General features: G+C 40.2%; 1 protein-coding gene and 1 long non-coding RNA gene across 2 annotated transcripts; both read right to left on the reverse strand.

Moving 5' to 3' along the window:
• Positions 1 to 405: 405 nt before the first annotated feature.
• Positions 406 to 12,147, reverse strand: LOC135480980 (lachesin-like). Its single transcript, XM_064760914.1, has 7 exons — positions 11,981 to 12,147; positions 8,527 to 8,633; positions 6,601 to 6,862; positions 4,916 to 5,076; positions 4,224 to 4,425; positions 3,296 to 3,529; positions 406 to 2,846 (listed from the first exon to the last, which is right to left on the reverse strand). Exons 1-7 carry the CDS (start codon positions 12,033 to 12,035, stop codon positions 2,710 to 2,712), a joined length of 1,158 nt encoding a protein of 385 aa, XP_064616984.1. The 5' UTR covers positions 12,036 to 12,147; the 3' UTR covers positions 406 to 2,709.
• A 3,760-nt stretch (positions 12,148 to 15,907) lies between these two features.
• Positions 15,908 to 19,046, reverse strand: LOC135461842 (uncharacterized). The gene is made up of 3 exons (XR_010443405.1): positions 18,856 to 19,046; positions 17,057 to 17,154; positions 15,908 to 16,556 (listed from the first exon to the last, which is right to left on the reverse strand). It is a non-coding gene; the product is annotated as an uncharacterized LOC135461842 (long non-coding RNA).
• Between the last annotated feature and the right edge of the window lie 8,246 nt (positions 19,047 to 27,292).

A 27,292-nucleotide genomic window follows, 5' to 3' on the forward strand; every position in this document is an offset into this window, starting at 1 on the left:
TAAATAGTACCAATGAACACTATCAGTGAAATGACTGAGGACAAGTGATTATTAAAGCGTTCAGTTTGCTTCATACAGTTAACATTAAATACATTTTAGAGTTTGTGTACACTTAAGATAGATTCCTCCAATAAACAACGACTCTAGAATATTTGGAATTACAGCCCGCGGCTTCACGTTTTTGTCAAATCCTTGTTTGAAGGCTTCGTAGATCGTCATAAGACGGTCGCAGTTGATTTAACACGTGGTTCCATTGCGCTTGGTGGAGTATTCCATTTCAATGACCGCTAGTTTAGTTAGACCGCCCCTTTAACACACATGGAGAAAAAATGGGAACAATAAGCTAAATAAACCAGTCCTTCCATTACGTTACATGTACGTCTATAACAAAGAACAACCAACAACTTTTGCATAACATAAAAAAATCATTTATTATAATTTCACATGTATATTTACACACTTTATTATAAACATTCTAAAGTAGTGAAATTGACCATTTGAGTAGGAATCACATCTGTTAGCTTTACCCTGAGCAAGGCTGCATCTGAGACTTAATATTAGCCTGGCTGCGACATCAGGGCGCTGAGCACGGGCTTGTACAGATCACGATAACATGTCTTATATTAGGTTGAACTTTCTCAAAACTTGTACCTGTTTAGATTAGTCACCGTGAAATCAGAGGTCACTCAAGTATAGGCCTACGCTTCGTGCTATACACAGCAAGTCTTTGTTAATCACTAATAATGAGTTTGGAAGATTGTCATTTGCCCAACAATTAGACTTCCTGTAATGGACGAACGTAATTTGTTTGTGTGTATAGGCTTACGCGAGGCATGGCGGAGTTTCTTCACCGGATAGGTGTCTGTGTTTGACAGTCAGGGTCTCCTGAAGCAAACGATTAATGCCGTGGGTTCGCCAGAATGATTTTTAACTTTGCAGTTATAATTATAGCTAAGGTATCTCACTCTCGATTCAAGGCTGTATGAGCGTTAAGAGAGAAAGACGTTCAAACCTCTGAGTGTAATTACATATGGAGTAGTTTTTAGAAAGAAAAAAATACATTTAGAAATCTATCCTTACACTTGTAGTCAACTGTAGAGAGAGAAAATCAGAGACCTGGCTCATCTGACTATTGTAGTCATTTTGGAGAAATAGAAACATTCGGCGAGTTAACATTCCTTACTGTTCGAAGAAAATGAAACTTTTAAATGAAAATTGTGTCTTGAATCTGGCATTCATTTTCATGCAGATTTTCATACAAGCCCTTCACCTGAACATTAGCTGTCCATTTCCAATCTATAACCATCTAAATGTATTACTTTTCATCCATTGGGATTATGTGTATACTCTTATATTGGAATATTAATCCACTGCAAAAATAGCAATGTACATTTAAGTCCTATATGTGATCAATTTGAATAAAATCAATGAAGTAATGTAAGGAACAAAGAACAATGTACATACTGAATTGTCATACAGAGCACACGTTAATATTTACAGTTGCAACACCTATTTGGATTTGTTGCCATACATAACTATAAACAATGAAATGGTAGGCTTATGAATTTTTTTTTTTTTTTTTTTTTTTGATTGGTGTTTTACGCCGTACTCAAGAATATTTCACTTATACGACGGCGGCCAGCATTATGGTGGGTGGAAACCGGGCACAGCCCGGGGGAAACCCACAACCATCCGCAGGTTGCTGGCAGACCTTCCCACTTACGGCCGGAGAGGAAGCCAGCATGAGCTGGACTTGAACTCACAGCGACCGCATTGGTGAGAGGCTCCTGGGTCATTACGCTGCGCTAGCGCGCTAACCGACTGAGCCACGGAGGCCTCGGCTTATGAATTCAAGGTACAGACAGCAATTAGAGCATCAAATATACATTGTAAGAGTATGTAACTGAAACATATGTAAGCTAATATAAGGCGTAATACAACTTAACAAAAAGTTTTATAGTTTAACGAATTGAGATGAACAACTGACTTCCTGTAGACTTCCACCATATATCACCATTATTCTAAGCGCTACAAGCAAGAATTCCAGGTCAGGGGAACAAGGTAACACTAGCAACTTAGAAATAAGCGTTTTAACATAGTGTTCAGAATGTAAGGCACCTGAATACCAACAAATTATATACAATACAAATGAATAAATATATTACAAGCGTTAAAAGATGGGTTTTTAGAAAGATGCCTGTAGTAAAATGTACACCTTAAAATGTGGAATATTTCTACAAATATTCTGTTCATAAAATTATGCTACATGATATAAAAATTTAAATCTAATACATATATATTGTTGCTAGTTCCCTCACTACCTGGATGAGCTAAGTAGAATGAAATGCATAACTGAGCCACAAAGTTTACTCTTTCACTACATAGGCCTACAATTATGACAGAGCTTGGAGTTACTGCGTCAACGCTACTGCAATTATTAATGTGGAAATCGGTTACTACCATAAGTTTGGTAAAAACTGGCATTCAGTAATGTAAGTTAGACCAAAACAAGTGGACATATATATGAGCTCATGTAACAGTCTAAGCACACGTAACAGTTAAAATGCTTATGAACATAACAAGCTATCTGTAAAGTTTGAGAAGGCCCACACTGGTCAAAAGTGATTTACGGCGGCTTTTCTGGTGACAACTGCTCACTGACTATGATGTGCCAAGATAGATGTTCTGCCCTACAGAACGTTGACGATGTTAACCCCGTATGTAATAAAGATATACCCCCAGATAAATGAAGACAGACAGAAACGAAGGACATGAGATTTGAAGTCTGAAAGCCGAAGAGAGCGCTCCGATGGTAGGACAGTCCGGTCCCTGGCACTGATTCGTCTCTGAAATAACACACAAGCAACAACAGTCAAATCTTCTGTAGCTTCAGTAATTGTGAGAAAAGACAAACATTGCAAAACTTTATGTCTCCAATATATTCCTTAATAATTATAATTGTTGGAAGGATTACAGTACCATATATACTAGGTCTTTTTAAGAAGTATTTATTTATTGTTAATTAACGCCATATTTGAGAATTATTCATTTATATAAGTGCCCTACGTCAATCACCAACACTTGCCAAGTTACTGACGAACTTTCCCGTCTCTGACGTACAGATATGGGCAACATAATGGTGAAAGACAAGTGATCTTCAATGAACGTTATGCTGTGCAAACTGGGTGATGATGTATAAACAAGTATTTAAAAATCAGTTTTCTATACCTGCATAGTAATAGTTTCAAACTGCATAATGCTCAGAAAACAATATACCAACAATGTTACGACTCACCATATAGCTTGATCTCTGCACGACTTGTCCCCAGAGCATTTGATCCCTCACAATAGTACATCGTGTAGTCATTGGCTTGAACGTTGAGGATTTTCAGTGTGTACCAAACATCATTGAGTTGCAATGATGTGCCGTGGGTGAGCAGCTGATTGATATCATACTTGGCATCGTCTATCAGGGAAACAGGACCTGTGTCTGTGATCATGTACCACCTTAGGTTCGGCTCTGGCATCCCTAAAAGATAACAATGCAATTTAACATCTCTGCATTCACTATCATCTTTCAAACCAAGGACCGGTCAGGTATCTGCCATCTTGAAAGAGAAGCCCTGTGATCATCTTTTGGTAGAAGAGCAGAAACAGTCCTAAACGGCACAACCATATATTTTTATTTATTTATTTGATTTGTGTTTTACTGAAGAATAATTATACGACGGCGACCACCATTATGTTGGGAGGAAACCGGGCAGAGCCCTGGGGAAACCCACGACTATCCGCAGGCTGCTGGAAGACCTTCCCAGGTACGGCCGGAGAGGAAGCCAGCATGAGCTGCGGCCATATCTGACGAGCTTGGTAACCCTACAAATCATCGTTGAATCTGGAATTCTTACGAGACCACGAGATAATTCACGTTTGAGAACCGGAAACATGAGGTCGTCAATCGTACTCCATGCATGCATAAATGAACAATTTTAAGCAAACGAGATTTGGCGTGAAGTGAGCGGAAACAGCTGAATTCTCGGGTTATGGAAATAACCAACGCCAGAGTGCTTGCCATCTCGGTTACGAGACATCACGAGAACAAAAAGGGTATGCTTTTGTATATATACAGTTGGCGAATCTTTTCTTCCACATTCGAAATTGGTATCTTCACTTAGCATGACCTTCAGATGACTTCTGAAACATGGAATTATGGTGACTTAATGTACCTTTTATTTTACATTCTAAAAGAGCATGGAATCGTCTATTCTGGGCCTGTCCCACTGTGTCCTGCACAGCTTCGGCCTCTGGCTTGAAGTTTACCACCAGCTTAGCGTCATGGTGGGCCGGTGGTATCACGTTGTTGTCTGCCAGGCATCTGTAAATCCCTCGATCATCCTTCCTGATATTTGTGATGTGTAGAAAATGACCCTAAAATTAAAGGAGGAATGTATACTTATATAATATCATGTGCACTCAGAATACTGTCATTAAATGGATTTGTTGGCGCAATGTCTTTTTCTACAGACTAACGAAAACAAATTTGTAAAAAGTCTTCCATTTTGGTTATTAAAGCTTCTCGTTGCAAAGTTACTTTAAACAAAATTAATGGATTTTCAACACTACAAATGTCTAATCAATCCCACAATACAGTCTCACTACATTTGTTTACTGTTTTATCGCTTTCAATTAATTTAATTTGCGACATTTACACACAGGTCGAAGAGAGATGTATTTCACTGAGTCATATAAAAGATGTTGAAATAACCAAACTGGACAATCAGTCATGGTTAGGGTTACATCCTTAGCTCAAAACCTAGCCTAGATATTCCAGTGGAAGAGGAATAACGTTAGGGCACGTGTCAGTGGGGCTGCCTTCATTATTGCTGAAACCTTCTAGTTACCTTAAGTCATTACTTACCCTGTGACTGAGCCTGCCATCTGGTAGAGCCTTGCCATCTGCTCTGATCCAGGTGATGTTGGGGTTTGGAGTACCTGTAGCGTTGCACCTGAGAGTAACATCAGATGCCTGATTTCGCTGGACAGTGTTTGAGGTCTGCGACACTTTAATTGTTGGTGGAACTAAAGTTGAAAAATGAAACGAAAGACAGGAGACAATTAACAAGGATGAAAAGGAGAAAATCAGTGGATGACAGGTACTTCATCACTTTACAGTAGTTTTATACATTGATTGTAGCCATCGTCTAATATGCTAATTACATACGTGCAATAGAAAAAAAGGAAATTTTGTCACTTGTCTACCTCGTTTTTGTTCAACTGCAGTTTCGAACTTTCTACCTTCTCTTTAATGACACCAAATGCTAACAGCGTGAAAACATAATCATATACAGTTACAGCGGCGACAATTCATTACAGTTTCTGCTCAGTCTTTCATTTGAAAGTCCGCCTTGATAGAAAATCATCAACACTGTTGAATGAGCATCTTCTAGTGTAGGCCAACAATGCTTTTAATTTCATATATCGAGGAAGCCATGCACAGTGCCGACCTTTGGCACTTCACTGGGTAAGTTTCCAACGTGCGAGGCTGGACCGGTCTCTGTGGACTTCATGTAAGGACCCAGTAACTCCTACACCCACGACTATCTACTGCCAAAAAATCGCGAGCATTCTTCGTTAATTTTGCATTGATTGACAGAGGCATTACTTATGGATAACAATTAATGGATTTATCCATAAGTAATGCCTCTGTCAATCTATACCATCCCAATTCCTAAATGCCTCTGAAAGAAATCTTGGATTGGTCGTATGATAACTGGGTGGGGTCTTGGCAACTTTGGAGAATCTGAAGATATCGCCAGCGAATGCAAGACAGTTCAGGTGATGACAGGTGTTTTCCGCAGGCGCAAAACCAGCTGCCTTGAAAGGTTATCAATGATTATCGAACATCAATTTAGATTATAGGCTATCAGCTTAGGTCTGGCCTTGTTGGTAGATTTTCATACGCGCATCGCAAACGATAAGGTATATTTAAACGAGTTGTGTATCAACATTTCAAACGATCTTCAATAATACAAAGCATATTTTGTCACAGAAAGCCTGTAATGTCTTGCGATCACGCTGATAAATAAGAGTGGAAGTCGAGGAATCACTTTGGGTGTGACTGCAGGCAATTCCTTGGGTTTTAATCAGGGTGAATGGCAGCAACTGACAACCATTAAAAGATTGTGGTGAATTGCAAATGTTGTAGGTACTGTGGTCGTAACTACAGTGCGTCTGGGGCCTCTTGCACAAAGCGACTGTAGACTAAGTTGACTGTAACTACCATGGCGACACATGTTAAAAGCATATGTTACCATGGCAGTTATAGTCAACATATCCTACGATCGCTTTGTGCAAGAGGCCCCTGTGCTATAGGATTACACGACACGATTTAGTGTCGTCGACTGCTACTTGCCACTAAGACCCTCCACTGCAATGACAGGAAGCAGAGGAATCTTGAAAACTTTCTGTCAGAGTACATGAGCTGGCCTCTAAAAGGTAGGCACCACTGGCTACGTCTTGGTTGAGCCAAGTCTCAGAATAAATATCTACTCATACATGAAAAGACAAGATATTTAATTTGGAATAAGGGCGTTCAATCATTACCTTGTACGGTCATATTCCCGTACTTGTACGGCCATTCTCTCTGGTCTTTTCCAACAAGAAATACCGTACATTTGTATCTACCGCTATCTTCTTCACGCAGTCGGTTTACCACCAGTGTGTAGGTGATTTTATCATTTCCACGTACACGGCGGATAACTTCATACTTCTGTTTTCCATTGACCACTTCATTTTTAGCCAAAATTTCTGTGTCACTGGAAATCCAGTTATCATTAACACCGCCCAATGGTTGGATCCAATTAACCTGTAATGACAATAACAATTAAGTATTAACACGACTAAACCCCTCTGTCCCGGGATGTGACAAATAGGAAAACAGGCCCTAAATCTACCGTAATATACCCAGAAAATCAAGTCAGGGTAATGGCGGCAAGATAAAAAGCCAAAAATTCCGCCCACAAAAAATGCAATTTGAAAGGTAAATAAATCCATGCATGAAGTACAGCACTGTCCGATCCTAATGACATGCTCTACACAGATCACTCACCCATCCAACCCCCATCTGGACCAGATATTGTTATAACAGACTATACACTATATTTAGCACTTCAGCTGACTTCCTCACAAAATTGTGCACTGAACAAAACCGTGTATTCTAGTTTATGGTTATACATGTACTGAAATATTGCAAAAACAGGCAGAACGTGATCTGCATATTTATCCTGATTATGTTCGAATTAGTAACCCAATCGGTAACAAACCGGCAATTCTTTTAAATCCCACGAATTCATGTGTAAATGCTATGGTATGTTGTAAACCCTACGCGGATGATGACCACATCCTACGTCTATCATACGCGAATGATACACCCATCTTGGCTGTATGATTGGCCTGTGATGTGGACATCTTCCTCTGTTGTTCCGCCCCATACCAGTGCCAGATATATCATTGGGATCGAGCAGTACTACATTAATTTTGATGATGAAAATTATTTTCCAGTAAGATATCTTACCTTTCAAAACTTAGAACGAACCTTCTAAGATCAATAAAACTCTCAGAATCAAACAAAATGAGTAGATCATTCATACATGCAGGTTTCTTGGATGAAATTTTGTATCAAATACAGTATGTAGAAATGACCAGGTATTGGGATGGACAATGACTAGCCAGCTACCGGAACACCTCCGGAAACAACCAGTGGAATCTTGATTTTAAATGTCAACGCCCACCCGTTCACATCACAAGCCACATCCAACACCTACAGACCATACTAGCCAGCTACCGGCTAGTCATACAGGGCAAGTTCATGATCTGTTGTCCTAATTTGTTTTGATGTTATAAGCCTAACTGGGAATCATTGATACAAGGCCAGAACACTAACGTTATACCACCAAAGGGCTTTTCATTCTTCCTAGAAGATAACCCTACACCATTTCGTCATTATCAAAAATAAATTATGACTACTGTGATAGTTTTCCAGAACTTTTTCAAAAAAGCAGTTAGACTGAATTGAAGATAACTTACCTTACTATTTTACTGTCTGCTGACTGTACAGTTCGGGTAGCTTACCATAATATTCTGCTGTCTGCTGACTGTGCAGTTCAGGTATGTTAACTTACCATAATATTCTGCTGTCTGTACAGTGCAGGTAGCTTACCTTATTATTCTGCTGTATGCTGACTGTACAGATCAGGTAGCTTACCTTATTATTCTGCTGTCTGCTGACTGTACAGTTCAGGTAGTTTACCTTATTATTCTGCTGTCTGCTGTACAGTTCAGGTAGCTTACCCCATTATTCTGCTGTCAGCTGACTGTACAGTTCAGGTAAATTACTGTATTATTCTGCTGTCTGCTGACTGTACAGTTCAGGTAGCTTACCCCATTATTCTGCTGTTTGCTGACTGTACAGTTCAGGTAACTTACCCCATTATTCTGCTGTCTGTTGACTGTACAGTGCAGGTAGCTTACCTTATTATTCTGCTGTCTGCTGACTGTACAGTTCAGGTAACCCGTGTCACTTTTTCTCTTCACTTCTGGAAATATGTCCTCCACAATCTGTGGGTTCTGGCAGATCACTGGAATCAAGACATGGAAATGCCAATTGAAAATTTCTTCAGCAGTAGTTGTGTTGTGAATCTAATGTTCCATATTCACGTACTCTAACTATTAGTAAACATGTAATAAAGACCTATCCATAATATTAGCTAAAGGATTACCATTAACCTGCCTTAAAATGTGCAAGATGTCTTATTAAAAATATTTGTTAACAGGTTTCCTGCTTGATTTCTATCTGCCCTCATCCACATTAACCCAGCAGTGAATCATAGCTCTAGTGAGTGGCACTGAAATGCTGATTTCACATAAACATGCACATATATGTAGGCCTATAGGTCAGTGTATGATCCACTGTCACTACTAGTACTTTACTCACTACACAATACACGGTTAGATATTCACTTTATCTCATCTATTACTCATGATAACCACGTGCAGGAAATGTCCAAACTGTAGAATGACACTGTAATGAGCAGTGTCAACTCTTGCAGGCCTATGTATAAGCTAGGTCTTTTCAATGATCAAGCTCACTCCTTAGTACAGAAGGGGTAATAAGCAACCAATGAACTGGCAAAAGAAATTTGTACACTTAAAAAGAAAGTCACTCAGACACTGTTTTGTATTTATAAATTTATTTTTACTGACTTGTAAATTTCAATGTATGTAGTATTTGTTTACTGTCAATCATAACTGGGGAATAGGCTGGGGGAATAGACTAAGGAATATGCTGGGGAATAGGCTAGGGAATAGGCTGGGGATGGGCTGAGGAATAGGCTGGGGATGGGCTGAGGAATAGGCTGGGGATGGGCTGAGGAATAGGCTGGGGATGGGCTGAGGAATAGGCTGGGGAATAGGCTGGGGATGGGCTGAGGAATAGGCTGGGGATGGGCTGAGGAATAGGATGGGGATGGGCTGAGGAATAGGATGGGGATGGGCTGAGGAATAGGCTGGGGATGGCCACATCTATTGCAGTAGCAATGGTACTGGTTAAGTGATGGTGTAAACAAGTTACAGAAGCTTCCAGACCTTATGATTGTGTATAGTTTTAGAAGATTCAATGTTATAGTACATACGTATAAAGACCCTGTCAGTGACAATCTGACACTTCAGATCTGTTAATTCTATCATGGGAGAGCCAGTTCATCAAGGGAAACTGATATATACAATTACACACCAAATACCAAGAGTTCTGCAATTGTCTGTGGTGTTTTGAGTCCTTATGCAACGTTGTCCATTGAAATACTTTAAGCATATGCATCAATGGAGTGTCTGGCTGGGAATTTCAAAGATCTTTTAGAATGCTAATGCAGATTGCAGCAATATATGCGGTGAGTGAACAGTGCCTGAGCGTACAGGTAACTGTGTTTTGCCAATGGAATGACCAGATATATAAATTCTGTAGTGTGATATCCAACAGTGGATATCTGAGCAACGATCAGCAGTGGACGGATTTGGTGTGTTAAGAAGGAATGAAAATAACCTTACCTTAATTGTAACAGGGCACTCTTTTCACAATTTTCTCGCATTTTATGTTCTAAGTTATTGTTTATTTATTTTTATTTATTCCTGTATTAAGAGTTTTGTTATAGAGGATGTGGCATCAGTTCACTGAAAAATAGGCCTATGCAGTTCTGCGATGAATATTGGTCTAAGAAGATGATCAATGACAAACAATACAACCTACCTAATTTTAGTTTAATTTAGTTTAATCCTAACTCCCCAAACTGGTGGCAATGTAATTTGGTTTGACCACAAAAACCATCAGTTTGATCAAATTTATCAGCTCAGCCCCACATCAGACAGATGTTAATACTCAGTGTTAATGAATCATACATATTAGATTTTCCATGATATGTCAAGCAATATAAACTTTTTGCAACAGAGAAGCTGCTCCAGGAAATTTTTTTTTCGAAATAATACCCATGTTATGAGCCTCCTGATAACACATATTTTCAAGTTCGTAATCAAGCTTATTTTGGATTAAACCAAACATAACACGGCAATTCACAGTTTTGAAGTGATGTCATAGCTGCTCTGAGCCAATCATCAGTATACTCTCTAGTCACCTTGCCTAGAGTGCTGGAGGTGAAAACAACCTGAAGTTAACCTCTGCGAAATAGGCCTTGAATACGATTTTAGCATGAATAATGAAACACATAGCTTTTAGGTAAGAATTTTTTTCTGGAATAGTAACCAGGGTGTGCATCTTTCAAGTATGGTACTTTCATTGTCCTGAACTACTTCAAACTACACATCGATAAGAAATCGCCAAAAATCAGCATTTCGTCCATTCAGCTCCATGTTATTTATCCTCTCCTGGTCCTTGTAAGGAGCCTGGATGCTCAAAGCTATGAGTAAAACACTAATAATAATGCTTATCACACAGCCAATGTAAACACAGCGATAAGATGGTCTTTAATCTCAACTGATCTAATTATTTGCTAACACAAAGAAATGGACTAATAATGCAGAACTTTATATGTTTCTCATATAGGTCTACCTTAATAAATTTACATGAAATAATTCTTACACACACATCTTGTGTGCCCACCTTGCTTTTTAATGTTGTCAAAGTTTATACCGTACCAATGAAAAGCTGACATGTAACTTACCTAAACAATGAACTTTGAATGATTGATTTGACAGTGCTAATTCAAATTCCAAAAACATATGGCTATGATTAATGGGATATAAAAGACTTAATTGTTTTGTATCTTATTTAGTTTGGGTGGTTGAGTGGAAAACTTTTAAATTTCTTCAACTTTTGGTCCATGCCACTGTCTTACAAGATAAGACATAGTACTGAGAAAGGATTTAATTAGTATAGTCTGGACATGATCTATATATTCTATGTATTCTGAGGGTTGTTTTCATGAATGGGTTGTTATACTGTATGAACTGGGACAAAGACAAAAGTCATGTACAGATCTGCACATCTGATTTTATTCCAGATGTTACAAATCCATAATAATTAACCTTTATATTTCCGGTGTGTTATGCCTGTAAATATCAGAGAAGACTCTACAAGAAATATAGCCTTTTAGCCACTTCATTTGTCTTCAATTTGGGTGACGCATACATTTTGTAGTTGTGACTCTGATCTGGTCGATTCAGAGACACTTATAATTATGAAACATTGTTGCCGAAGTCAGGACTTACGAAATACAGCTATTTACCGTACCGGTACGTGTGTATAAATAAGTCTACACAGTCCGATATCAACAACTACGTCGCGGTTCTCAACTTTATTTCGGACAGGCGGTTGATACTTTAACATGTGAAAACTGAACGCTGTAACAGGTCAACAACAACATGACGCCATTTCAAGCTGAGGTAACAAGATTGGAATGTCTTCACACTAACTTACCTGTAGACAGGTAGAACAAAACGATCAAGGTCGTCAAAGTCCGGCGACACGCCATTGTCGCGAATATGTGTTGAAAACTTCAATAAACTGCTTTTAGAAGTCAATTCACGTCCCGAAAAACAGAAAGGCATATGATCAAGGTCTTCGTTAGGCTCGACTGACCTACATTCAACCTGTCACGTGACACTGAATCACACAGGTAAAACTCTGCCGTCAGGCTCGGTGACAGACGCGGTGCAACGAGGGCCGAAATACACCAATTATACGACAATATGTACACAGCATGCAGAGACCAGCAGGGGACTTTCATTAGCTGCCGCTTATAGGACATCGTATATAGGCCTATATATAATATACATGTATGCTTGATGTGTGCGAGAGATCTCATACATCTAACAACGTGTCGGGCATGTCACCTCTATTAGAGCAAGCCGTAACAGATAAACTCATATATACCCGTGTATGCGATTCCCGCCAATACCTGGTTACAGCAAACACCCGAACCTAAATACTTTCCGATATGAGTCACCACTTTATTCAAATTGTTAGGTTAGCTTCTTGTTTCAGTTTTTTGTATACTAGCGTTTGTAACAGGGTATACTGCCAGTGCAGTAACGTTTACATTGATTTCATTTTGGTGAGGTGTCAAAGGTCCGGGTTTTTAAAAAGAATGTCACAAAGAATGTGAGAATGTCAGTGACCCGACATGTTGGAAGGTCAAGGCAAACGGGTATAGTGTAGAACAAGAGAAGTAGCAAATTTATTCTCGATATTGTCAACAATTTATGGATGGCTGAATATGCCATGAGGCCCTACATATGCCCCGTGTATAGGGCCTACATGTACGAACACAACTCCGAAAACACTGCTGCTAAAACAGTGAAGGCTGTACAATCAAGCCTTTCCATTCAGAATTTCTTTAACTTTTCCTAACATACCAGCTGTTAGTGACAATTTACAAACATAGCGTGAAAGATCTATGGCGGTATGCTATGTAAGTATGTATCTGTCGTCACTATAAACATGACTCCGTCTCCACTCTCTGTTCATATGAACAGGTGCTGAGTTTAATTCTACGGTGGCTCGTAAGGGCTATTTATTTATTTTTTTAATATGCATTATTTTTAAATTGAAATTCCACCCATGTGAATGTTGATTTCCACCCATTTGAGAATTGATTTCCATTCAGGTGATTATATTTCACCCATGCAGGTTGACACTTCGATACATAGTGTAGAATGATATTATCGTCATACCTAAAAAAAAAAAACATGAACTGGCTATATGTCTAGGGGCTAAGGCGGCCCTTAGGACCTTGCCAGGTGCCAGTTCAGCCATAAAACCTGTCATTCGATAGGCCGCGGACTGCACTGGACGGTTATAGCAAGTATGAGCCTTGTACATCAAAAATGAATAAATGACTCATATAGAACACCCTGTAACTGGAATGGTTTATATATTCATTCTTGTCCTATAGCCGGATGTTGTGTACAACACAGTAAGTTATGGATCTTTAATGTTTAAACTAAAGAGCCGAATTCATGAAGATGTCATATAAGGTGCGTGTAGATAAGAACACTAAAACACCTGAGTTTGGCCATTTTTATTTCACATTCTCCATTTCCTAATCATTCCTATCACGTAAAGATGAAAATCATATTCGACGTGCAAGTGCAAAAAGTTTGTGTTACGTTTTGAATCAAGACATTGAGTTTTCTTAATAGCCACTGATTAGGCGGATCATCTCGTTGACGGTTTACTTGCTGTTAATAGACACGCCTCTTGTAAATGTTTCGTGCCTCCTGCTACCAGCCCCGATAGCCTAGTTTGTATAGCGTCTGTTTCAGGACACGGTAGATCCACGGTCAGTCCTGGGTTGGGTCACACCTAAGCCCTTAAGAGAGTGAGTTGTAATTTTCTCGCTTGACGTTCAACAGAAAGGGAATAGTGCAACGACTGGTTGACCCGTATCGGTGTAATGGCTCGGGCGGGGCGCCTTACTTGCCTTCGTGGTCATATAATTGAAAAATTTGTTAAGTACGACGTTAAACCTCATTCACTCCTGCTATTATTTGTCTATAAATTGTGCGGACTTCTTCCCACGCAGGCAATGTAGGCCCTCCATACCTACACATGTAATAAAAGCAACAGCCCGGCCGGTTGCCATCAGAGGGAAGGGTTTGTGTACGCAAGTTTTGTTCCGATAAAAGCAGGACTCAACTCTTGATTAAAACACACGAGGCTCATCAAGACATTTAGCTCACTTTCACATCGGTGAAAGATCTCTTATTGGAAATCTGTGGGGTCACTTTTTTAATTTAAATAATAAACTATGCTCTTCAAAGATAAAGTTCTCAAAATGTTGTAAATTGGGGGGTAATAGCATTTTGACAAACAACGCGGATTTACCAAACACCCATCTAAGCCATATACACCCATTATCTTGTTCATGTTACGTAATTGTAGGACAATTTTCCTTCGTATTATGTAAACATACAATGAAGACAAACATGTAAATGCGGATTTGGCGACACAGGGTATTCATCATAAAATTACGCAACCATGCACCTTGTAATGTCGATACACCACTTCATGACCGAATGACACCGAATCACAGATTTACATGTGTATATGTAGTTCATTAAGCCTGTTGTCAGTAAGCACCAGATTTGTACTATCATTTGATTGCTGTTATTTTATGAGTGGGGGAAACCGGAGGATCTGCATAAACAACCAACCTTTGAAGAGTTACCAGCGAAACTGATGACATAGTCATATTGGGAGTGGGAGGTAAGCGAACTTCATGAAAAACCATACAACAGGGCACCACCGACCACTTATATTCACCAAGGCTCGAGAACAGTGAAAGCTAAAGTGAAGTGAAGAACCCCGTGATCTCATGTCTCATGTGATCTGCACGCGGAAAGGCGGCGTTATATTCGTAACGGGACCTGGGTTACAATTCAGGCGAATAAACTTACCATATATCAGTATCTACTAAAGGCTTCCTTCATGAAGCCCAGGGAAGTTTTCATATCAGATGCACTTGATTTGTTTATCAGCCACTTTCATTCAAATATAGGAATGGCATAATCTGTCCCAAACATTCCCTTGTTGCATGGATCTGAAATCGTTGGTGTTCTTGTGGCTAAGGAAGGGCTTTTATAAAATAGAAAATTATAGAGTTACGTAGGTATTATAGGCGTTGATTTCACATTGGAAGGCTTAGTATTGCTGTTAATCCAAATTTATAGTATATACGTTTATATAATGAAGTAAGGGAAAAAGGACAGGTCGCTTAGCAGAGCGTGGTTTCGATCCACGGACCTCTGGGTTATGGGCCCAGCACGCTTCCACTGCGCCACTCTGCTTACCTCCTTACAATGTATTATGACAAGGTGAAATAAACGTTAACGTCAGGTGACAATATACATGTACCCTAGTTTACTAAGAGGTAAAATACGAGTTTATGAAACATAAACAGGAGTCGATTTGCCAAAAGTAGAAACTCAGGAGAAAGTCCACATGGCAATACGATGAGACCCGACGTTACATGCAGGCTTACCTACGGGCCCGCGCCTATATTTAATAACATATGCTAGGCCTTTACACACACGTTAATGACATCTGCAAGGCATGGGTAAAGTTCTTTCTTATCTCAAAATTCAGATTGTGATCCCTTCGTTAAAGGTGCATTCATTTTGGAATACATGTTTCTGTGGGCTATTATAACTGTCTCTTGCAAACAAAATGATTGGGTTTGTGGAATCGGCTGCAGGTACACGATAAAACATGGTTGTGGAATATTGCATCAGATAACGGTGGTTTATAAGTTACCTCCCTTTGTCCACTTTTCTCAACTCTCTGGCCACAGACCCCCATTAGTTTTCCATAAGCGACAATGTTAACGTTTAGCGCTGTAGCTCAGTCCCAAATATTCCGAGGCCAATAAGCTTTGGTGCATACCTGGCCCAGCCTGTGAGAAAGAAGCTGTAAAAATCTTGACATAGGTTGACCGTCAAAATCTGGACCTTTCCATGCCGGCAGCTGGGAGGGGTGCCTAGCAACGCCAAGGGGACGTCACTCGCAGCCTCATCACCACCTGTCTCCTTGTGTCCTCTCGCCCAGAATTTCAAACTTTCACCATTAAAACTCATACCTGCCCAAAGCTTAGACAGTTTCCATCATTTTGATACCAAGCATGCACCTGTACACCAAAAACGGCAGGCTGGCAGCAAAAAAAGACTTTACACCCTAAAATACACAGAACTACAATCGTCCCTACTGAAAAACGGAAGTTGTAATGGGGGTCTGTGTCCTATCACACCAGCCAACTTTTTTCAAAATCAATAATTTTTGCACCACATAATGCTTACTACTTCTAAACCTCACACATAAAGTTACAGCTTGATACATGCAAAAACTTTTGAGTAGGAGGAATTTAACTTGGGGTACCCCTATCTTGGAAATGTGTCTGTTTGTCCGTCCTCAAGCACGAAGTTCAAAGCTCTGTAGTGCACATACCGTTCAAAATATCTCAACCAGGTCAAATGTTTTGGAAAGCTGGTATGTATATCTGCAAGAAAAATGAAAAAATTCCAATGACAAAGTATTTTACATTTTCCATTGACAAACATTTAGAAAATTATGGATTTTCAAGTAGATTTTCTTGTTTACAGCAGTGTTAAGAAAATACTTAAAAGCCAAAAGTGTCAAAAAATATATCAAAAGACAGGTAATTTATCTGACAATTCACTTAGAAAATATAGGACATACCTTTTAGCAACTTTGTGCAAAATTTGACTTAAAGTGATACAGGTGGGTAGCAAAGCGGAGTTTCAAAATTCCAGAAAAGTACATTTTGATCACCATCAAAGTAAACATATGCATCCAAATTGATATAGAAATGCTCATAGGCACAGTTTCCATGGATAGGGCTAAAGAAAAGACTAGTATCCCTTTTACATAGTGATTCACATGATAAAACCCTTTAAAAGATCACCCACTACCCCCCCCCCCCCCCCACTACCCCCCTTTCCCGTCTCCCCCATGGCTGCCATTGGTTGGCTGGCTTACCTCAACTCACAGTGCAAAAGAATCCCACCACCTGTGTTGTTGCCTCAGACTAAATTAGTACTTTCCACATAACAAACACCAAAGTGTGACACTGGCATCTACAAGAGATAAGTAGAGGGGAGAAATAGGAATTTGCCACTTACAAAAATAAAGCCACACAGTACATCCACATTGGTCATTCAGACAGTCAGCAAGGCAACCCTCCCAAGACATGTTGAAGGGACCCAAGAAGAGGGGAAAAGCTATACTTTTTAACCTGTAAGAACACAGAAATCCTCAAATAATCAGTGAGAAATTACATCCGTAATCAGGTTCCACACTGGGTGTTCCTGGGTAGGCATGAGGAATGGACATTCAAACTGTCCGTACATATATGAGAAAACCTGTGACGTTTCCCAGGTTGGGGGGGGGGGGGGGGGGGGGGGGGCTGGAGGGGTATGTGTCATGGTGTAGTACCGGACCAATGACGGGGATTCTAGGTCGGCCAAGGGAGTGGAAGACTGCATCCGAATGGTCAGGCCTTTGAGGAAGCTGAACGGCTAGCAGACCTCACTCACCTAGGTAGATCCCAGTTCAATATATGCATAAACCAGGCAAAGTTCACTGACGCCATGTTTGGGAGACAAGATCTAAAGAGGGAAACCAAGAGGAAAGCTCAATAGGTATTAAACTAGGATGTGAAAGCCATATGTAGCTGTCTAATTTCTAACTTGTGTGTGAGGACATTGGAAACATAAAAAAAATCCCAGTTGCCCAGGGAGGTGGATGCCACACTGGGCCAGATACTAAAACAAAAACTCCTTGAGATGTCGCAGGAACAGCGTACTATGTTCTGGTGGAGAAACAGACACCTGGTGGGGCAGAGACTCATTTTCACAAGGGCAATATTCCAACAGATCACACTTACATGTATGCTAGAAACTTGAAATTGATCATTTTTGTTCCAACGCCACACATACTGTGTGAGTGCACATGTAACTTGTCAGAGGAATGAATATACACATGCAATGAAAACTACATGCCTACAGTGGTTTATTTTTAAGTTTAAAGAGGAAAATTTACCTTGTCCACTTCAAGTCTATGCCCAAAACAGCAGACAGTGTTGCAGCAGAGATGCCTGTTTTTAATGTTTTGTGACCTGCAGGATGATTTGAAGCACATTTACCTAGTGTGTGGTGGCACACATGGGAGGAACCTGACTTGGTTTGTAAAGTAAATGCACACTGGCCCTCTCTACTACTCTAGCCAAGTAAATTAATCTGCTGATGTGTTTTTATCCACCTGTGTGAGGCTGGGCCCTTATATGTGATGCAAGGCCTTATTGACCATCCTTAAGCACACCACCCTATCTATCAGCCACATACTCCAATTTCACTCCCAGCACTCAAATTTTGCATTATTTATCAAATGTCAGCCCCAAAAGAGACATTTTAAAAACCAGGAACAATGAAACGTTGTCTGTGTTTGTTCCAGTCTGTTTATACTCCTGTACTACCTTGACCACAGAGCGTTTTAGCCGATTTTTAGACAAAATGGATATGTGGGGAAAATATAGAATTAAAAAGCTTTAAAACTGCTCAATCAAGTTCCATGTCAATGCAAACCACATCGCAGATGTACCCACCACATATTATCAGGCTGCTGCGAAATCTGAGCACACAGTGACATATTACATGTTTTGGCACAAGTGGACAGATCAGGCCACAGACCCCCATTAGTTTTCCATAAGCGACAATGTTAACGTTTAGCGCTGTAGCTCAGTCCCAAATATTCCGAGGCCAATAAGCTTTGGTGCATACCTGGCCCAGCCTGTGAGAAAGAAGCTGTAAAAATCTTGACATAGGTTGACCGTCAAAATCTGGACCTTTCCATGCCGGCAGCTGGGAGGGGTGCCTAGCAACGCCAAGGGGACGTCACTCGCAGCCTCATCACCACCTGTCTCCTTGTGTCCTCTCGCCCAGAATTTCAAACTTTCACCATTAAAACTCATACCTGCCCAAAGCTTAGACAGTTTCCATCATTTTGATACCAAGCATGCACCTGTACACCAAAAACGGCAGGCTGGCAGCAAAAAAAGACTTTACACCCTAAAATACACAGAACTACAATCGTCCCTACTGAAAAACGGAAGTTGTAATGGGGGTCTGTGTCCCTCTCAAGTGAATTTCTCGCATAAACGTGTGAGTGACAAAACTCGACTCTGCTGATCATTAAGTCCTGGAAACTTGTTAGAAAGTACATTAGCTCATATTTTTGTTTATCAGTTCTGTCTTACCAAATGATTCCCTCATGACCACAAATGACTATATTTTCTCGGAAAAACCTTGGCGGGAAAGAAAACGTAAAACTGATGTATGCATCCGAAAAAAGACCATCAAAACTGCCTTTGAAAATGCGTTCATCTATTTTGTAAATTTTCGATTTTCTAGGCCGGTGAACTAACTGCGGTCACATGTTTGGATAATGTATTCGTATTGGTGCTTAACGCCTACACCTTTTTTATGCTTTTTACATGTATTTATATCGCTCTTATTGTGTTGCAAACTGTTGTATCTGATTCATTTGTTTTTCACTTAATTCCCAACATTTTGAGAGCAACCTGGATGGTCGTGGATTTACCTTGGGCTTTGCCCATTTTTCTCCCACAGTAATGCTGGCGGCCGTTGCATATATGAAGTACTCTTAAATATGGCTTATAACCATAATCAAACAAATAAACAAATAAGTAAATAATTAAACAAATAAATGAATAAGTAGTTTCCGACAGCGCGGTCAGTCTAATGGGAGGAGGAACCGGGGAAGCTATTATCAGTTACCTGGCAACGGGTCCCAACTTCACACTGTTACCTGGCAACGGGTCCCATCTTCACACTGTTGTTCCTGTAAGGAACCTAAGAGACATCAGTTGTCGTTGAGAAATGAGAATCTCTCTTCAAGTTAGGCTACATCATATACTGTACGCGTGGCCTCCGTTGTCGAGGTCGTTAGCACGCCTTCGCGGCATAATGATCCATGCGCCTCTCACCAGTGCTGCCGCTGTGGGTTCAAATCCAGCTCATGCTGTCTTCTTCTCCGGCCGCACGTGGGAAGGGCTGAGGCAACCTTCGGCTTATCATAGGTTCCCGCCATAATACTGGCCTGCGTCGTGTAAGTGAAATATTCTTGAGTACAACGCGAAACGCCAAATAAAATAAAAAAAATAAATAAACATACCGTACGCAGTCAAATGTCAAAAATGTGGCTGATGATGTAGACGCAATACACGTATGTACGGTTTCTGTTACAAAACACATAGCAGAGCGTGGTTTCGATCCACGGACCTCTGGGTTATGGGCCCAGCACGCTTCCACTGCGCCACTCTGCTAGCACGAGAGTACAACATTATGACACGTAATGAACTTAAATATCAGGTGACACTATACATGTACCCTTGTTTACTGAGGGGTAGATACGAATTTATGAAATACAAACAGGAGGCCATATGTCAGAAGCAGAAAATCAGGAGAAAGTGCACATGGCAATACGATGAGACCCGAATGTTACATGCATCTGGGTCTACCTACAGGCCCACGCTTATATTTACATAACATATGCTAGGCCTGTACATACATGATAATGACATACGCAAGGCATGTCCGAAAATTCCCATAAATTTCTTTCTTTTCTTAAAATTCCGATTAAAGGCGGAACTGTATGACAACTGACAACTGTCTGCTAAAAGCAAGTGTTAAGTTTGTGGCAATGGCTGGAATATATGCCTAAACCTGTATGTGGAATATTGCATCAGATACCGGTAGTGTATATGTTACCTCCCTTTGCTCACGTTTCTCAGCTGTCTTTAGTGAAATTTTCGGGCTTTAGTGAAAATTCTGCGAGGGACAAAACCTGACCATTATCACATGAAGTCCTGGAAACTTGTTAGAAAGTACATTAACTCATATTGTTTATCAGTTCTGTTTTACCAAATGTTTACCTGATGACCATAAATGGCTATTTGTTCTTGAGAAAACCTTGGCAGGAAAGAAAACTATCTATCTATTTTGTAGATTTTCTAGACAACTGAACTAAATGCGATCACATGTTTGGATCATGTATTTGTATTGATGCTTAACGCCTGCACTATTTTTATTTGTTATCGAGAAAAACATTGGCGAGAAGGAAAACATAAAATGGATATAGGCTCTAAGCATCAGAAGAAATCGCATCCACCTATTTTGCAGACTATGTAGACCGCTGAATTAAAATGTGCAAATGAATTGTATTTCTGCTGGCACTTACAGCTTCTCTTATCTTGTTTTCCCAATTTCATTACGGCGGTTTCTCGATTGGCGATAGAGCAATGCCAGGTTTTATTCCCCGCAATACGAAGCCAGATACCGGAAGCAGAAAATCAGGAGAAAGTGCATATGACAATACGATGAGACCCGAATGTTACATGCATCTGGGTCCACCTACAGGCCCGCGCTTATTTACATAACATATGTTAGAGCTGTACATACATGATAATGACATACGCAAGGCATGTCCGAAAATTTCCCATAAATTTCTTTCTTCTCTTAAAATTCCGATTGTGATCTCTCCATTAAAGGCGTATTCATTTTAGAATGCATGTACCTGTGTGACCTGTCCGCTACACGCAATGATTTTGACAAGAGAAAATGGCTAGAATACAGCCAAATCCTGCATGTGGAACATTGCATCAGATACTGGTAGTTTATAGTTTAGGCTGTTGGTTATTCTGTTTTGCCAAATAATTCTTTTTTTTTTATCGAGCAAAAGATTGGCGGGAAAGAAAACATAAAATTGATGTAGGACCTAAGCATCAGAAGAAATCGCATTCACTTAGTTTGCAAACTTTGCAGACCGCTGAATTAAAATGTATTTGTATACTGTATTTCTGCTGGTCCTTACAGCCTCTCTTATCTTGTTTCCCCAATCTCATCATGGTGGTTTCTCCATTGGAGATAGAGCAATGCCAGGTTTTATTCCCCGCACAACACTTTCTGGTCGTTGTGACATTAAATAAATCGTATAGAAAACCAGCTCATCGCTCTAATATGATGTAAACTATTTTACCTTATGTATTGATTTACAGCAAACTTGTGCAAATCCTTTATCTAGTTGAGATTTCGATTCACAGATGTGTGGTTTATGGGCCCAGAACGCTTCAACTGCTCCATTGTGAATATATGAGTTATGTCTCTTTCTTTTCTTATTAGTGTTTTACGTCGCTGAATTTGTAGGATTCGTGCATCATGCGACATTGTAAAGTAAACATAGGTAACGTTTGACATTCTGGATATGAATTAATTTTGTTCAGAATGACACGAATGGCTGTGTGTTTCTGCGGTTAGTGGTCTTTTGTCTTAGAGTTTTAGTAAAATTAATTTTATTTACTTGTAACGTAACTAGCTCCTCAGTGACGTCACTTCATTAGTAGATGGATTATTCTTGATTACCATTCCACGTTATAAAAACAAACGCTTGATCAGTCATGATTAAATCATATTAAATGTTGCAGACAAAAGGCTTAATCTAGTTGCTCCAAATGTTACAGACAAAAGGCTTAATCCATTTGCTCCAAATGTTACAGACAAAGGGCTTAATCTGTTTGCTTCAAATGTTACAGACAAAAGGCTTAATCTATTTGCTCTAAATGTTAGATAAAGGGCCAAATCTATTTGCTTCTAATGTTACAGACAAAGGGCGTAATCTATTTGCTCTAAATGTTACAGACAAAGGGCTAAATCTATTTGCTCGAAGTGAAACATTCACAAACTCTTGCATAACTCTCCAGATACATATAGCTTGAGCTACATCGCAGAAAGACGTCCATAATTTCAAAAGCTAACGTCATTTTCCGCCTCAGTAGTAACGCAAAGACAACTGCCCTCCTCTGTATTGATTTATGTATTTATTTATTTGATTGGTGGTTTAGTGCCTCCGTGGCTCAGTTGGTTAGCGCGCTAGCGCAGCGTAATGACCCAGGAACCTCTCGCCGTCGTATAAGTGAAATATTCTTGAGTGCGGCGTAAAACACCAATCAAATAAATAAATAAATAAATAAATGATTGGTGGTTTACGCCGTACTCAAGAATATTTCACTTATACGACGGCCACCAACATTAAGGTGGGAGGAAACCGGGCAGAGCCCGAGGGAAACCCACGACCATCCACTGGTTGCTGATAGACCTTCCCACTTACGACCGGAGGCCAGCATGAGGTGCACATGAGGTGGATTTGAACTCACAGCGACCGCATTGGTGAGAGGCTTTCCTGGGTCATTACGCTGCGCTAGCGCGCTAACCAACTGAACCACGGAGGCCCCTCCCCTGTATTGTAATATACATGTAATTGTTATGATTACATGTATGTTGAGCATGCTCAGTCGACTTCATTTTATATGAGTAACTAACTCTATCTGGAACTCAAATTCTGCATAATTAATGATCGACAGTTTGCAGCTTAACCATGGTGACCATGCACGCATTCAACATAACAAGAAACATAGTCACCGAGAAGTTAATGGCTAAAATGAACGTGATATTCCACTGCAGGAATGTTGAAAGCACCATGTATCTGCTGTCGAGATTATTTCGGAGTCTCCTGATGGCATACATGTTCCTGTTTTGGTGGTACCTTCTCCTTAAATAAAGCCCTGCTGCTGTTGATGCACGCCCTCCAATTCACAATACACTCTGCAGTAAAATTCTGAATTATAGGGCATCTGTTTCTCTCATTTTTCTGAAACACTGAAAACATGAAAGAGGGTACTCACAGGACATTCTGGTAGCAGAACTCTGACACATCTATCACAGCTGCTATTTCCTCATCAGTTTTGCGGTATTTAACTACCTTCTTCTCTGGTCCTGGAGACTTCACAGCTTTGGGATTCTGAGAGTTACCCTGGATGACAGTGATATCTAAGTGTGGGGCAAAATTTACAGTCACTTTACTAGAAACTTCTCATATTTTGCCAGTCTATCGAGATGTTTTTGGAGGAGGCAGAGACCCCGCAGGAGCTGAACACCGCCCTCAGTACCCTCATCAGCCTGAGCCTGGAGGGAGAACACATGTGCTACATCATCGACACGAAACACCATGTTGATCCGCTTCTTTGTGTCTTAATGCTATCTTTCCATAACAGATCATAAGTACACGTTGTTATGTGGATGAATGAATGACTGCTTGGGGTTTAACGGCGTACTTGGCAATTTTTCAGTCCTATGTCTTCGAGAAGTCATTAGGTGTGTATACATATACTGTGTCTTTTTGTGGCAGGGCGAGTCCATGCTGCCAATGTGCTGCCGCCCCTGAAGATGACAGATATGACAACCCACTCAGTCACATTATACTCACACCGAGACGACCAGTCCTGTTTCCTTGTTCTAACCTCTCAGTGCTCAGCGCAAAGCGAGGCAGTAATAAGTAGCATTTTTAAAGTCTTTGGTATGGCTCGAGGAGGGTTTGATCCCGGGTCTCTGGATGTAGAGGCGGACCGCCTAACCCTTTTGAGAATGTCTCATTCTAACATCCTCATACAATACCAACATAGGTGACTGGTGAGGTCAATACCAACATAGGTGACTGGTGAGGTAGACCTGGAGCCCTTAGTCCTTATCACAGACGTGATTTTGTAGATCAGTTAATTTATTGTACAAGATAAAGTATGCTCCACGCTACCCCACATGTTTTAAGCCATGAATACTTACTATTGTTAATGGTATTTATACATGTAGATAAGAAGGCCATTTTATAAGTGTCTGTTATTGCTACCGCTGCCACTGCGTTCTGTTGCTTGCACGCAAGTTGGTTAAACTTGGTTAAAATTTAACGAAAGCAATACTGACACCTGTATGTATATTTTTACAGGAACCTTTCCTAAATAAAACAATGGCTAGTGCTTGCAAGATCAAAATATCTTTACATTATTTCGTCAATTTGTGGTAAAGCCGTTCGCATATTGGATTATGCATACAGGCGTCTTTATTCTTCCTTTAAAAGGCAGCAGAAACCATCAACATGAGGGTTATATATCCACCCCCTCAAACCATATTAAAAGAAAACACAATCCCGGCCTAAATGCATACGCGTGTATAACATATCCCACATGAAGTTTCAAAGGCATAACTCTTTGTCTTCCTGATGTTACGTACACGAGATGTCGCAGTTTAAAGTAAGCAATGTGAAATACACCGAGAAAATCAAAGCCCTGCCATGTTATCAATTTGTAATCAATCAGGCGCGAGTTATCTCTATAATCCCAGTATAACCCTGTTTCCGCTTACGTCACCTGAACCACATACGTGCGTGAGGTAAGAGTAAGGCGACATGGTGTTTCCCGTTGCTTAATATGGCGCATCCCATCGCCTCGTGTTTCCAGTCGCTCTAACATGGCGTATAGGTCCGTTTCCACCCTCTTCCTTAGGCCGTATAGGTCCGTTTCCACCCTCTTCCTTAGGCCGTATAGGTCCCTTTTCACCCTCTACCCTAGGCTGTATAGGTCCGTTTCCACCCTCTTCCTTAGGCCGTATAGGCCCGTTTCCACCCTCTTCCTTTGGCCGTACAGGTCCGTTCCCACCCTCTTCCTTAGGCCGTATAGGTTCGTTTCCACCCTCTTTCTTAGGCCGTATAGTTCCGTTTCCACCCCCTACCTTAGGCCGTATAGGTCCCTTTCCACCCTCTACCTTAGGGCGTATAGGTCTGTTTCCACCCTCTTCCTTACCCCGTAGCCTTTTCTCGTCTCAACCTGATGAGAGATTAAGCTTAATGTTGCGGTCTGCGATAGAGCTTAAATCGCCATAGACATCGATTTATTCCTTTTCACATCACGTCCTCATCATTAAAGTGAAGAGGCTGGCCACCGAGTTGATATTATCCCTGCTTGATGTACAGCACAGACCTTCCCTCATAAATAGTTTTCCATGATTGATTAGGCTTCCAGTATGAAAACTGGAACCCTATTGTGCTCGCTCGGACGATTAAGAAAATCTTTGGGGACAGTGCTTTTTGTCGTTTTGCTAGAGAACTGTACATGACAGCTATTTGAAATTTGTCAGCAAAATTCTTGCAAATGTTATGTTTTGCAGTTTTAAAATTTGTTGTTCTAGGCCACTTTGTTTGACGGTCAAACTGGATTTCAAGCAAAACCTTTAAAGATCTTCTTGAATGTACGGATCGACAGTTTATATTCTAGCATGGTACACAATTTGAATACTGATTTCACCCATTCGCCTAGAACATATACTTTGCATTTTTCCATCATGGTGTTTAGATTGTTGTGAAAAGAATTAAAGGCGTTTAAACATTTGGATTCTAAGGTGGGCTTTATGGCCTATACAATCAGAGTTTAGAAACCTGATGTCACAGGAAGTTTTTCTAACTCTAATCACGTCGCTGAATTTTGGAATAACTCTTTTCACCTATGAATATACGATTACTAAAATAATGCTCCCAAAAATCCCTTCCTACTGGTGAATATCAGGGAAAAAAAGGTGATGTGACGTCAGAGTTCCTAGATTCAGTATGGCTTATAAAGCCCACCAAAGTATTCATATGTCTGAATGCCTTTCAACGCTCTTATAAAAATCTGAAAAATAAATGAAAATATTTTTACTCATAGTTTTCAGTTGTCTATATGACGAACCTTACCTCACATTTTAACTTTCGTTTACTTTAAACGGGGCATTTTGCCGTGCGATTATTTACTCAGAACGTCCACATTGGTTGACAGCCGATACACGAATGTCTGTTTCGACGCATAAATCCACTGTGAAAAACTCATCCTTGTGTTGCTGATCGACTATTACAACATTGCCATGTCGCAAAGTGCGTTGTACTGAAACAGAAGTTGAAAACCATTATTGAAGGTTGCTTGGAAGCCGTAAAACTGCATGCAGTTCTAGATTTTCACAATTTGTTTTTTTTTATTTATTTTTTCTGCAAACTGTAGATCAAAGTTGTTATTTACTTACACCTTATTATTACCAAACCCTTTGGGCTTGTATAACTTTTGTGCACCGTTCACCTACTTAGCTGCCATACTGGAAATGTATGGGAATGATGTACTGTTGTACTATTATCACATTGTTTTGATGTAAGACCCGCATCTGTAAGCAAACGAGAACGTAATGTTTCTTAATTACTTGTTGCAATTGCCATGTAGTATGTCAACTAGTCACATGAGCGACCCCATGCTACTTTCATTTTGCAATATTTAAGAGTAGACCCAGGAGA

The sequence above is a fragment of the Liolophura sinensis genome, chromosome 1, assembly GCF_032854445.1.
Source record: "Liolophura sinensis isolate JHLJ2023 chromosome 1, CUHK_Ljap_v2, whole genome shotgun sequence".
NCBI lineage: Eukaryota > Metazoa > Mollusca > Polyplacophora > Chitonida > Chitonidae > Liolophura > Liolophura sinensis.